At 39.7% G+C, this 15,646-nt stretch overlaps 1 protein-coding gene across 1 annotated transcript; it reads left to right on the top strand.

Annotated features, from left to right (window-relative positions):
- Positions 1 to 289: 289 nt before the first annotated feature.
- Positions 290 to 3,589, top strand: LOC307159861 (extracellular calcium-sensing receptor-like; the record flags this gene model as incomplete). The annotated part of the gene is made up of 6 exons (XM_079873559.1): positions 290 to 393; positions 632 to 917; positions 1,015 to 1,833; positions 2,002 to 2,223; positions 2,409 to 2,532; positions 2,673 to 3,589. The coding sequence occupies exons 1-6, from the start codon at positions 305 to 307 to the stop codon at positions 3,587 to 3,589; spliced, it is 2,457 nt and encodes an 818-aa protein (XP_079729685.1). The 5' UTR covers positions 290 to 304.
- Positions 3,590 to 15,646: the final 12,057 nt, after the last annotated feature.

Genomic DNA, 15,646 nt, shown 5'->3' with positions numbered 1-15,646 from the left:
CATAGGTGAATCTTGTGTGAACTATGTTAGCGAGAGTGAGCTAGAATGTGTGTTCATGCATTTGTAAATTATATTGGAATCATATCATGTAGGAAACCCCTCTGTGTGTGCAATGAAGCTTCAAAGTGGTGTTTAATTTGGTTCAAGCAGTGAAGTGTACAGAGAAAGAATGGCATATAGTAGTGTGTATGTTTGTGTGACAGTGTTGTTCCTCAGCACTTCGATCTCTTCACAGTTCCTTCAGACCTGTCGACTCATCCGCAGCACCTCAGACCTGCCTGTGCTAACCAGTGAAGGGGACATCATGTTCGGTGCCCTCTTCTCGCTACACGATACTGTGCTGGAATATCCTCCATCTTTTACTGCAGAGCCACATTCTACGCAGTGCTTTGGGTCAGTCAGTAAATAGAGTCTTATCCTTAAATATTACAATACTGCATTTATGCTTAATATTTTGAAATTGTTTTCTTTTTTTCCCCTTTGCTTCTTAATAAATGAGAGAGATAATGCCAGTCTGAAAATTAATTAAGTATATTGTTGAGCAGTTTTGCAATAGCCATTTACTGTAGCAATGTTATAAACATAAAAAATGCAATTTTGTTGATAATTTAATGCGCTTTGTCCCAAAAAGGTTTAATTTCCGAACCTTTAGATGGATGCAGACAATGGTTTTTGCCATAGAGGAGATCAACAGAGATAAAATACTCCTAGCCAACTTAACTCTGGGTTATCAGATTTATGATTCATGCAGTACCCCTTTCCATGCCCTCCGCACAGCCTTGGCCCTAATGAATGGGAATGAAGAGGGCACAGGAAAACCAGAGTGCCGAGGCAGGGTGCCTGTTGTCATTGGTGATGGAGGATCCACATTATCCCTAGTGGTTGCACACTTTCTGGGTGTTTTTCATGTTCCACAGGTGAGCTGTGCAGTTTTAATGCTCATACAGAGGTACATTCATGTTTTTCAGTCATGTATACTATGCTCTCCGATCTCATGTCCTCTCCTCTCCCTAGGTAAGCTATTTCTCAAGCTGTGCATGTCTCAGTAATAAACTAGAGTTTCCTGCATTTCTAAGGACTATGCCCAGTGACCTTTTCCAAGTGGATGCTCTGGCACAGCTGGTGCAACACTTCGGTTGGAGCTGGTTAGGCACATTCGCAGGGGATGATGCTTATGGCCGTGGTGGTGCTCAACTTTTTAATGATGAGGTGACCAAACTAGGTGCATGTATTGCTTTTTATGAAATAATCCCCAAAAACCATGACCAAACAGAGATGTCCAGGATTGTAAAGAGGATCCCTGAGTCAGGAACCCGTGTGGTACTGGTCTTTGCTCTAGAGCAAGATGCAAGAGCTCTCTTTTGGGAGGCTCTTCGGCAAAACCTCACTGGTATTCAATGGTTGGCCAGCGAGGCCTGGATCACAGCAGCAGTCCTCTCCACTCCTGAATTCCACTCCATCCTGCAGGGCTCCATGGGCTTTGCCATCCGCAGGGCGGATATACCCGGCCTGCAGCCTTTCCTTCTACGGTTACATCCCTCGAAATATCCACAGGACCCATTTGTTCTGCAGTTTTGGCAAGAGATGTTTAAGTGCTCTCTAGGTACAGTCAATAAGAGCTCCTCTATTAGACCCCCCTGTAATGGCTCTGAAGTACTTGCCAATACAGGTAACATCTACTCAGATGTATCTCAGCTGAGAATCTCTTATAATGTTTATAAGGCAGTGTACGCCATTGCACATGCTCTGGATTCAATGCTGCACTGTGAACCAGGCAACGGACCTTTTGCTGGGGGATTGTGCCCCAACTCCAGCAGCATACAGCCATGGCAGGTAAAATGCACAACTTTTATATCTGTTTGACTTACGCTTGTGTCTTAAGATTAATGTTCTCTAGTTTAGATAATAAAGTTTAAACAAATGTTACCACTGTTCCATGTTTACTTTTATCTTTCTTTTATTCACTCTTTGTGTCTAATCCAATCACTCATAAACATGAAGCTCCTGCATTATTTAAAGCATATCCACTTCACTAATGACTTTGGTGAGGAGACCAAGTTTGACGGCAATGGAGATCCTGTGGCCATGTATGATCTCATCAACTGGCAGCTCATTGGCAACAGAGAGGTGTGGTACGCCACTGTGGGGAGATTTGATGAAACGATGCAGCCTAAACTAGTGATTGAAGAAAAAAACATAATCTGGAATGGAAACCAGAGACAAGTAATGCTCCAGTGTGATTTATTTATTTATCTTTTTTTTTTTTTTACTTTTACTTTTACTGAGAAGTTTTAGTATTAAATGTTGAATACTCGTTTCCTTTCTTGCATAGCTTTTGTATTTGCTGGATACTTATGCATACATTTATGATGTGTATCTTTGTAGTTTGTCTTTTCTCTAAATTGCAGGTCCCTATATCAGTCTGCAGCACTAGCTGTCCTCCAGGCACTAGAAAGTCTACCAGGCCAAACTTTCCTCTCTGCTGCTTTGACTGCATTGTCTGTGCAGCTGGGGAGTTTAGCAATCAGACAGGTATATCCTAAATCAACTCTTGTCCTGCTGATGTTTCTGTTTAACTAAACTAATTTAGATTTGTTTAAAATGTATTTTGCTACTGTGCACAATAAATCTTTATAGTAGAGGAAAGATTATCTTAAAATTGTATTTATCAGATGCCTTAGAATGTGAAAAGTGCCTGCCTGAGTTCTGGTCCAATACTAGACGAGACACCTGCATCCCGAAGCTGGTGGAGTTCCTTTCCTACAACGATACCATGGGCATCACTTTGCTAGCTGTGGCTCTGCTGGGATCCTGTTTCACACTTGCAGTTGCTCTGATATTTGCCCTTAAACGCCACACACCACTAGTCAGAGCTAACAACTCCGAGCTCAGTTTCCTCATTCTTTGCTCATTGTGGCTTTGTTTTTTGTGTGCACTAGCCTTTATTGGGCAGCCCACATCATGGTCTTGTGGGCTTCGACACAGTGTATTTGGTATTGCATTCTCCCTCTGTCTGTCCTGCATCCTTGGGAAGACTATGGTGGTACTCATGGCTTTCAGAGCCACTCTCCCTGGCACTAATGTAATGAAATGGTTCGGCCCTCTACAGCAGCGTAGCATTATCTTCTTGTGCACAACTGTGCAAGTGGTGATTTGCTGCACATGGCTGAGTCTGGCACCTCCCGTCCCACGTAAGCTCATGACTCGTGAAACTGCCCAGATTATTCTTTTGTGTGATGTGGGCTCTCCATTGGCCCTCTCCCTGGTGTTGGGCTACATCGGCCTGCTTGCAGCTGTCTGCTTCCTTCTGGCCTTCTTTGCTCGAAAACTCCCAGATAATTTCAATGAGGCTAAATTTATTACTTTCAGCATGCTGATCTTCTGTGCTGTGTGGATTGCATTTGTGCCGGCGTATGTCAGCTCACCGGGGAAATACACCGTGGCCGTGGAGATTTTTGCAATTCTGGCCTCCAGTTATGGCCTGCTGCTCTGTATCTTCACTCCAAAATGTTACATTATTTTGCTTAAACCTGAGAAAAATACAAAGAGATATTTGATGTCCAAATCCAATTCAGAAAGGAAATATTGAAATGCTTATTGACTAAAAGTTTTGTTTATATTACAATGAAATGAGTTCTTGATTTTCATCTGACCCCCTCAATAAAGTGGTTTTGTGCTTTCATAACTGTTTCATTAAATAAACAATTATGTCCTCAACAAATGAATGTTGCACTCTTTTTACCACAGTTAATTTATCAAAATCAAATTTCCCCAGCATTCATGATAAACATTCCACATAAAACATGATTATAACAGTATTAATATTTTAAACCAAAGTCAAAATATTTCCAACCCATGTATTTATCCTCTAGTTGTAACACCCCATCCTCTTTTTGCTCTGTCATTATTCATTATGTCCTCAATAGTGAGAGAACCATTTTATTTCCCCTGAGCATAAAAAGCCCATGTGGCATAAAAAAGCCGAAAATGTAATCATCCATTCTCTTTCACTCATTGAACACCAATAACAACTGCACACTAATTATTTTATCCACTTCAGCCACACATTTTTGCAATCAAGTTGATAATATCTGCCTTTTCATCATCATGAAGGGAAGAGAGAGGAAATAGACATTCTAGTCTCTAAGAAAAGATAATTTGACTACACTGGGAACATTATGAATGTCATTGGATCATTCTCAGTAAGTGATATATTTTTGAAAGAATTAAGAATTTCATAGAGTATAAGGGATTTACAGTATAAGGGAATGTGGCCTCTTCCATAGTCATAATAGTCAAACATATAGTTTCTGTTCTTAAAAGGGTTCCTATTATGCTTTTTCACTTTTAGTCAGTGTGTAATGTTGCTGTTTATAAAAAGATCTGCAAGTTTACGAAGCGCAAAGTCCACTCCCAAGGGAGATTGTCAGGGTTCTGTTTCTTGGTTTTGTGACGGAGCCCTGACACTCCCGTATTCTCCTGTCTTTGTCTGTGTGTCTTGTTGTGTTTCTGTCTTGGCTGTGTCAAGTCATCTTCATTTATATAGTGCTTTTAACAATGTAGATCGTTCCAAAGCAGCTTTACAATGATAATAGGAAATTAAAGTAAAGTCCTTTGGCTTTATTCCAGCTCTAGAAAGTTATTGTCCAGCTAAAGTTAGTTTGATTGATTCACTTCCGTCACAACGATCATTAGTTATTAACTTAGGGGCCACTAACATGACACCGTTTTAACAGTAAACTCTTAAGTTCTTTCTGCGCAAACTTCAAAAACGCGAGCCAGTGAGAACGCCGATGGCGTGCACATATGTATTACGAGTTCAGTCTATAGGTATGTGCGTTTGAATATATGTGCGCAGGCGTGTATTCCTTCCCTACAAATCAAACCTCAACATACTACTTGTCTGGCCTTAAAATTAATACAGAATTTTTATCGCTTACACGTAGCCACGCAAACCAGAATTATCCCGACCACGCTTTATCTGTAGAGAGGTAAAGGTAAGGGGAGGGAGGCCTTCACAGGGAAGAGCCTAGTTGACATTTCAGGACTGCGCTGTCGTCGCATCCAGGCGCAGGTCATTCATCAGATCTGGATACAGCCTGGATCCGGCAGACTGCGGTAAACCTCGGGATAAACAGAGAGACTAATATTAGCGTAGACGCCATTCTTCTTATGATGTAACGAGTGCATTTATGGGAAGTGTTCCCGGTTCCAGCTGACCTAATCTATGCAGCCTAACATTGAATTATAGAAGTCTATAATGTGTTATGTGTATGCTAGGTCAAAGAGATGTGTTTTTAGTCTAGATTTAAACTGACAGAGTGTGTCTGCTTCCCGGACAATTTTAGGAAGACTGTTCCAGAGTTTTGGTGCTAAATAGGAAAAGGATCTACCGCCAGCAGTCGACTTTGATATTCTAGGTATTATCAACTGGCCAGAATTTTGAGATCGCAATAGACGTGAAGGACTATAATGCACTAAGAGCTCGCTCAAGTACTGCGGAGCTAAACCATTTAGTGCTTTGTAAGTAATCAGCAATATTTAAACATTTATACGATGTTTAATAGGGAGCCAGTGCAGTGTTGACAGAACTGGGCTAATATGGTCATACTTCCTGGTTCTGGTAAGAAATCAAGCTGCTGCGTTTTGGACCAGCTGTAATTTGTTTATTAAGCGTGCAGGGCAACCACCCATAATAGCATTGCAATAATCTAGCCTTGATGTCATGAACGCATGGACTAATTGTTCCGCATTTGTCAATGAGAGCATATGACGTAATTTAGATATATTTTTAAGATGAAAAAAATGCGTTTTACAGATACTAGAAACATGACTTTCAAATGAAAGATTGGTATCAAAGAGCACACCCAGGTTCCTAAACGACTACGAAGACTTGACAGAGTAGCCATCAAGTGTTAGACAGTATTCTAGATTATTACATGAGGAAGTTTTTTGTCCAATAATTTGAATCTCTGTTTTTTCAGAATTAAGTAGTAGGAAATTACTAGTCATCCAATTTTTTGTATCATCTATACATTCTGTTAATTTTGTGAATTGGTAAGTTTCGCCAGGGCGTGAAGAAATATAGAGCTGACCCAGCGAGCAAAAAGTTGTCTAGAACACGTCTGAAAGACGTAATTGTTAGACATCCAGAAGACGTTCTCACAGGAGCCAGAATGAAAGTTTTTTATATGTCTTTTCTGGACATTGTATTGACACAAATTATAGACGTGCTACAGACGTAATTGTTAGACATCCAGAAGACGTCCTCACAGGAGCCAGAATGAAAGTTTTTTATACGTCTTTTAAGGACATTGTTTAGACGTCAATTAAAGACGTGCTACAGACGTAATTGTTAGACATCCAGAAGACATCCTCACAAGAGCCAGAATGAAGGTTTTTTTATGCGTCTTTTCAGGACATTGTTTGGACGTCAATTAAAGACGTAATTGTTAAACATCAAGAAGACGTCCTCACAGGAGCCAGAATGTTTTTTTATACGTCTTTTCTAAACATTGTTTAGACGTCAATTAAAGATGTGCTACAGACGTAATTGTTAGACATCCAGAAGACGTCCTCACAGGAGCCAGAAAAAAAGGTTTTTATACGTCTTTTCTAAACATTGTATAGACGTCAATTAAAGACATGCTAAAGACGTAATTGTTAGACATCTAAAGGCAGCCAGAATAAAAGTTGTATTAGATGCGTTTTCTGTAGTAGAAATGTCAAAGACCCATACTGACAATGAAATCCCAACTGTGCATATTTGCAAGGATCCAACTTTAAAAAAATATTTATTTCAAAACAGTGGCAGTGAGTTAGTTCTCACTGAGGAAAACCCAGCTACTCATTGTTAATGGTTGTTGTGTCATGAAACTGCAGAAACACAGACCATAGACCTAAATAAGATTTTAAAGAATATTGATAATATTGAATATTCAATTGAATATACTAGTCTTGCATTTTTTATCTTATCAATATAATTGCAATAAACTGCTTACCATTTTCCCGTAAACCAAACTGACCACTCCAAGAGATCAACTATTTAAATCTCAAAATATATTTTTATTACTAGTTTGTTCTGCTGGACCAAAACTTAACAGCCAGAACAGTAAAGTATAAATTAACACAACAAGATACAACTTAAAGCCAGAACAGTAAAGTATAAATTAACACAATAACACAATAAAGCTTAAAAGCCAGAACAGTAAAGTTATAAATATCACAATTTCCCTTTAAATAATCTATAAAATGTTGTTAAACCAGTATAACATAACAATTAACAAAATGTGGCTGCTATAAGGTCCACAAGATTCATTTATAGCCACCACCCCCGACTCTCCCGGGGGCATGTTTCAGATGATCGGCTGCCAAATGATCTTTATTTGGGCCTCTGTTGCAGCTGGGTCCCATTTCATGACAGCAGCTACAATCAAAGCAAACAAATCCACATGTAAAATAAATACAAACGCCACTGTTGTGGTTTAGCTTGCAGCAGAGATACATAGTATGCATAGTTGAAAATCGAGTACTCAAATCAATTAAATTAAATAGTTATTAAATCACAAATCAAGTAAAATTACATCAAGCCTGATATTAAGCATTCCACACACACATACACACACACACACACACACACACATATATATATATATATATACACATATGTGTGTGTGTGTGTGTGTGTGTGTGTATGTATATATATACACACATATATACATACACACACACACATATGTGTGTGTGTGTGTGTGTATATATATATAGAAAGGTCATGTGTATTTCGCCAACAAGAGGACCTGTTGAAATGAGAGAGGAACTGACTTTTGCACCTAGGAAAAAGCAAAATGTTAGCTTGACAAAGTTTCTTCATGAAGACATAGCTAATGTGAAATGTGATTTCCCAATGTCTGGTAAACGCGTACTGAGATATGCGTTTGACAAGGTGCTGCGTGTTGTGAAACTCTACACGGCAGAAAATTGATTTGAATCTAAGTACTCCTGCCCTGAGAGCAGCGCGTAATACACTAAAATAAAAGTGATTTGAATCTAAGTACTCCTGCCCTGAGAGCAGCGCGTAATACACTAAAATAACAGTGATTTGAATCTATCGAGTACTCCTGCCCTGAGAGCAGCGCATAATACACTAAAATAACAACGATTTGAATCTATCGAGTACTCCTGCCCTGAGAGCAGCGCGTAATACACTAAAATAACAGCGATTTGAATCTATTGAGTACTCCTGCCCTGAGAGCAGCGCGTAATACACTAAAAATAACAGCAATTTGAATCTATTGAGTACTCCTGCCCTGAGAGCAGCGCATAATACACTAAAAATACCAGCAATTTGAATCTATTGAGTACTCCTGCCCTGAGAGCAGCGCATAATACACTAAAATAACAGCAATTTGAATCTATTGAGTACTCCTGCCCTGAGAGCAGCGCATAATACACTAAAATAACAGTGATTTGAATCTATTGAGTACTCCTGCCCTGAGAGCAGCGCGTAATACACTAAAATAACAGCGATTTGAATCTATTGAGTACTCCTGCCCTGAGAGCAGCGCATAATACACTAAAATAACAGTGATTTGAATCTATTGAGTACTCCTGCCCTGAGAGCAGCGCGTAATACACTAAAATAACAGCGATTTGAATCTATTGAGTACTCCTGCCCTGAGAGCAGCGCGTAATACACTAAAATAACAGCGATTTGAATCTATTACTCCTGCCCTGAGAGCAGCGCACAATACACTAAAATAACAGCGATTTTAATCTATTGAGTACTCCTGCCCTGAGAGCAGCGCATAATACACTAAAAATAACAGCGATTTGAATCTATTGAGTACTCCTGCCCTGAGAGCAGCGCGTAATACACTAAAATAACAGCGATTTGAATCTATTACTCCTGCCCTGAGAGCAGCGCGTAATACACTAAAATAACAGCGATTTGAATCTATTACTCCTGCCCTGAGAGCAGCGCATAATACACTAAAATAACAGCGATTTTAATCTATTGAGTACTCCTGCCCTGAGAGCAGCGCGTAATACACTAAAATAACAGCGATTTGAATCTATTACTCCTGCCCTGAGAGCAGCGCATAATACACTAAAATAACAGCAATTTGAATCTATTGAGTACTCCTGCCCTGAGAGCAGCGCATAATACACTAAAATAACAGTGATTTGAATCTATTGAGTACTCCTGCCCTGAGAGCAGCGCGTAATACACTAAAATAACAGCGATTTGAATCTATTGAGTACTCCTGCCCTGAGAGCAGCGCGTAATACACTAAAATAACAGCGATTTGAATCTATTGAGTACTCCTGCCCTGAGAGCAGCGCGTAATACACTAAAATAACAGCGATTTGAATCTATTGAGTACTCCTGCCCTGAGAGCAGCGCATAATACACTAAAAATAATAGGGATGCACCGATCCGATACTCAGTATCGGAATCGGCTCCGATACTGCCATTTTTGGCGGATCGGGTATCGGTCAGACAAGGCCGATCCAAATCCGATATTGTGCGTATACTATTCAGTGTTATTGTTAAGCCCCACAAACATTATAAAGCACCATAAGTTTTCGTGCACAATATTTTAAGTGTTCTGAAGCCATTATATAGTATAATGTGAGATATAAATTAATATTTAAGTGTTAAATTCAAGATCACGTAAACGTTTCCCTCAGCTGCGGCTGTCAATCATTCTTCATTCAGCACTCAAACAGCGCGTCGCGTCCGGTTATGACAGTTAACACGATGAAACTCTCCAAGATGATTCAGTGTTACTATTGTTATACTTGATCTGTAGATAAAGGTATATGGTTTCACATAAAACAACTTTATCTTGCTGGACTTTATTGCTGTACCTTAATCATGTTACTTTCTACAGGGTGTCTGTTCAGATCACAACACTGCAGTAAAGTCAGGTACTATTTGTTCTTCACGCGCACAGTAACTGAAATTTAAAAGAAAATGCTGAATAGACTATTGCATAGATAGATACTGTATAATACACCATGCATCATATGTATTTTCTTTGTGCTTTAAACTTTTCAATGCGGACTCGACGCGCTGCGCCTCATGTTGCTTCAAGCGCATCATTCTGCGCTCGGGATGCGCATAAGCGCTTTGTGCCGCGTTGTATTGGAGCCTTTCATATCATAATACAGTGACGAAATGAAAGATTATTAATAGCCGTTCTTGTCCTGTCCTATCTATTATGTTGCTACCTTATTAAACAGCTGTGCTATACATTTAAAAAATGTCTCAATTTTATAGTAGGATATAAAATAATTGCTATTTTTATCTTGTTTTTCATGAATGTATTTTACAACAATACAAAGAGCAATGTGTAAAGTTTTACCAGATTTAGTGTTACACTTATTGTCTCTAATTTGTTCTCCACTAAACATTTTTTTCACAAAATGTTCAGATTTTATACAATTAATTGTGCACTCGTGATTTTTCTAGACTAAATTTTATTGCTGAATTATCCACTAATCTAGTTTATAATAGCATTTATGTCAGATTATGATCATATATTTTTTGTTGGTGTTTTTCTCTTTTTTCAGTTCTTATCAGTTTAACACAGAGTAATAGAAATTCTACTTGATTAAAAAAAAAACTGCGCTGGTATCGGTACGGATCGGTATCGGCCGATACTCAGAATTTTTGGTATCGGATCGGATCGGTTCTGAAAAAATGGTATCGTTGCATCCCTAAAAAATAACAGCGAATCTATTGAGTACTCCTGCCCTGAGAGCAGCGCATAATACACTAAAAATAACAGTGATTTGAATCTATTGAGTACTCCTGCCCTGAAAGCAGCGCGTAAAAATAACAGCGATTTGAATCTATACTCCTGCCCTGAGAGCAGCGCGTAATACACTAAAATAACAGCGATTTGAATCTATTGAGTACTCCTGCCCTGAGAGCAGCGCATAATACACTAAAAATAACAGCGATTTGAATCTATTGAGTACTCCTGCCCTGAGAGCAGCGCGTAATACACTAAAATAACAGCGATTTGAATCTATTGAGTACTCCTGCCCTGAGAGCAGCGCGTAATACACTAAAAATAACAGCGATTTGAATCTATCGAGTACTCCTGCCCTGAGAGCAGCGCGTAATACACTAAAATAACAGCGATTTGAATCTATTACTCCTGTCCTGAGAGCAGCGCATAATACACTAAAATAACAGCAATTTGAATCTATTGAGTACTCCTGCCCTGAGAGCAGCGCGTAATACACTAAAATAACAGCGATTTGAATCTATTACTCCTGCCCTGAGAGCAGCGCATAATACACTAAAATAACAGCGATTTTAATCTATTGAGTACTCCTGCCCTGAGAGCAGCGCATAATACACTAAAATAACAGTGATTTGAATCTATTGAGTACTCCTGCCCTGAGAGCAGCGCGTAATACACTAAAAATAACAGCAAATCTATTGAGTACTCCTGCCCTGAGAGCAGCGCGTAATACACTAAAAATAAAAGTGATTTGAATCTAAGTACTCCTGCCCTGAGAGCAGCGCGTAATACACTAAAAATAACAGCGATTTGAATCTATTGAGTACTCCTGCCCTGAGAGCAGCGCTTAATACACTAAAATAACAGCGATTTGAATCTATTACTCCTGCCCTGAGAGCAGCGCATAATACACTAAAATAACAGTGATTTGAATCTATTGAGTACTCCTGCCCTGAGAGCAGAGCGTAATACACTAAAAATAACAGTGATTTGAATCTATTGAGTACTCCTGCCCTGAAAGCAGCGCGTAAAAATAACAGCGATTTGAATCTATACTCCTGCCCTGAGAGCAGCGCGTAATACACTAACATAACAGCGATTTGAATCTATCGAGTACTCCTGCCCTGAGAGCAGCGCATAATACACTAAAATAACAGTGATTTGAATCTATTGAGTACTCCTGCCCTGAAAGCAGCGCGTAAAAATAACAGTGATTTGAATCTATACTCCTGCCCTGAGAGCAGCGCGTAATACACTAAAATAACAGCGATTTGAATCTATTGAGTACTCCTGCCCTGAGAGCAGAGCGTAATACACTAAAAATAACAGTGATTTGAATCTATTGAGTACTCCTGCCCTGAAAGCAGCGCGTAAAAATAACAGTGATTTGAATCTATACTCCTGCCCTGAGAGCAGCGCGTAATACACTAAAATAACAGCGATTTGAATCTATCGAGTACTCCTGCCCTGAGAGCAGCGTGTAATACACTAAAATAACAGCGATTTGAATCTATTACTCCTGCCCTGAGAGCAGCGCATAATACACTAAAATAACAGCAATTTGAATCTATTGAGTACTCCTGCCCTGAGAGCAGCGCATAATACACTAAAATAACAGCGATTTGAATCTATTGAGTACTCCTGCCCTGAGAGCAGCGCGTAATACACTAAAATAACAGCGATTTGAATCTATTACTCCTGCCCTGAGAGCAGCGCATAATACACTAAAATAACAGCGATTTGAATCTATTGAGTACTCCTGCCCTGAGAGCAGCGCGTAATACACTAAAAATAACAGCGAATCTATTGAGTACTCCTGCCCTGAGAGCAGCGCGTAATACACTAAAAATAAAAGTGATTTGAATCTAAGTACTCCTGCCCTGAGAGCAGCGCGTAATACACTAAAATAACAGCGATTTGAATCTATTACTCCTGCCCTGAGAGCAGCGCGTAATACACTAAAAATAAGAGATTTGAATCTATTGAGTACTCCTGCCCTGAGAGCAGCGCGTAATACACTAATAATAACAGCGATTCGAATCTATTGAGTACTCCTGCCCTGAGAGCAGCGCGTAATACACTAAAAATAAAAGTGATTTGAATCTAAGTACTCCTGCCCTGAGAGCAGCGCGTAATACACTAAAAATAAGAGATTTGAATCTATTGAGTACTCCTGCCCTGAGAGCAGCGCATAATACACTAAAAATAACAGTGATTTGAATCTATTGAGTACTCCTGCCCAGAAAGCAGTGCGTAAAAATAACAGCGATTTGAATCTATACTCCTGCCCTGAGAGCAGCGCGTAATACACTAAAATAACAGCGATTTGAATCTATTGAGTACTCCTGCCCTGAGAGCAGCGCGTAATACACTAAAATAACAGTGATTTGAATCTATCGAGTACTCCTGCCCTGAGAGCAGCGCATAATACACTAAAAATAACAGCGATTTGAATCTATCGAGTACTCCTGCCCTGAGAGCAGCGCGTAATAAACTAAAATAACAGCAATTTGAATCTATTGAGTACTCCTGCCCTGAGAGCAGCGCGTAATACACTAAAATAACAGCGATTTGAATCTATTACTCCTGCCCTGAGAGCAGCGCATAATACACTAAAATAACAGTGATTTGAATCTATTGAGTACTCCTGCCCTGAGAGCAGCGCGTAATACACTAAAAATAACAGCGAATCTATTGAGTACTCCTGCCCTGAGAGCAGCGCGTAATACACTAAAAATAAAAGTGATTTGAATCTAAGTACTCCTGCCCTGTGTAGGATATTTGTAATTTGTAGTGATTACAATTTAGCTCAAAGGAATTATTAATTAATTTATAGGGAATTCAAAAGAGTCACTTATTACAACCGAGCAAATGACTCGTTCGCGGTTCATTTGAACTGGCTGTAACCATCAACTCTGCAACGGATATAAATATCCGAACTATAGTGAAACACTATATAGTTAGCAAGGTAACTTAGATCAGAAGTTTAAGACATTAAATTTGTAAGCAAAATAACACAAGTAATATTTCTCTTTAGAATACAAACAAGACTTTATTGATTATTCTAACACATAAAACTAATATCTAACACAAACACACACATACACATTCAAACGCGTTGCAGAAAGAAAAGAGTAAGGAAAGATTAAGTTTTAAGAGTGAGTTTAAGAGTGAGAGGATATGCACTTATAAGACACAACCTGAATGAACCATCAATCATTAGTTTAACCTATCGTTTCCTAGGTTATTAACACTAGAAGTCCCAGAGATTTGTAACCCTCCTTTAGCCAAGTGGATGCTAACTGGCTAGTCTTTTGGCTATCATTAGCATCAATTCATGTGTAAATGTGGTCATTACCTGAGCAATCTGCAGGGGGGTTGGGGGGTGTGTGTGAATGGTTGCTGGTGGCTTGTTTGTATGTGTGGGGGAGGGAGGGCTGTTAAAAGCAGAGAACTTGATTGACCATGTCTCACATTGGCATGTAAGGTCTTGCCCAGATGTAAACAGGTATGAATTAGCACATCTAATTGCATGCAGCTTGCTCTCAAATGAGAGGTAATTCCTTTTGTGCTGAGGTGGATAAAATCTCACTGCACATAGCCTACTACTTCAGTGCCCTCAAGAATTCTGTGGTGTACGAACCTCCTCTCCAAGAAAAGAAAATGCAGAGAAGACTCACCACTCGGCAGGCCTTGGAAATTATCCTGAGTGAAGTAAACCCTTGTGACTCAGATGGAGAAGACATAGAACTACAGCCGGATTCGGACTCAGAGCTGTCTGATCTGTCTTCAGGTTAAGTTTCATTTCATATTATTTCCTATTTCATTTCAAACCAGTAAGTGGAAAACACCAAAAAAGCAGAGTGGAGTGACATAAATATTTACTCTGCCTTTTTTGTATTGTCCACTTTTTTGTTTGTACTACTTAGCAGACATTCACTGCCATCTGAAGTGCAAAACATTATTAGTTGTTTCTTTGCTTTAGTTGTATCTTTTTATTTAGGAAGATATTTCAGACATTATTTCGATACAGAGAAGGAGATACTGGAATTATTATTAGTATCTATGCATGCATTTGTGATATCATTTGACTTTTCCATTGCTCACAATTTGAATTTGTTCACACTGCAGATGAGGAGACTGCTCCTCAACCAAAAAAGAGAGCCCGTTTGGGGACTGACCTGACAGAGACAGCGAAAGATGGCACAGTGTGGCGTGAAGAACAGGTGGGGATGCGTCTCCCTTTCACCCCAATCAAAGCGTACGCTGCAGATGGAGAGCCAACGGCTAAGGCCAGGAAAAGTATCTCGAGTCGCCTTCAGAGCTTCCTGTGTTTCATCACTCTTGACATGCTTCATAGCATTCAAGAATGGACTATTCAACATGCACAGGAAACGGAGCATGTTCATTGGTTCATGGCCCTCCCTGAACTAATGGCATTTATTGCAATTGTCATCTTGCGGGGGCTTACCAAGGTTCCATCACTACGTGACTGCTGGTCAGCAAACCTGGGAAACCCACATATCATTGGAACAATGCCGCGAAACCGCTTCCAAGACATCATGCGACACCTACGCTTTGATGACAGGTCCACCCGGAGGGATCGAGCAAAGACTGATAAGTTTGCTGCAATTTCCAGTGTGTGGGGATCATTTGTCACCAATTGCATCACGTCCTACAACCCTGGTCTACATATCACTGTTGATGAACAGCTTTTCCCATCAAAGACTCGCTGCTGTTTCCTGCAGTATATTGCAACTAAACCTGACAAGTTTGGGATCAAGTTTTGGGTGGCTTGCGACCTAAAATCCAAGTACATTTGTAATGTCCTCCCATATCTTGGCAAGGACCCTAGTCGTCCCAGTGGAGAGAGACTGTCTGAAAAT

Source organism: Squalius cephalus (assembly GCF_949319135.1).
Source record: "Squalius cephalus genome assembly, chromosome: 6".
Lineage (NCBI taxonomy): Eukaryota > Metazoa > Chordata > Actinopteri > Cypriniformes > Leuciscidae > Squalius > Squalius cephalus.
This window is presented reverse-complemented; position numbering and strand designations above follow the sequence as displayed.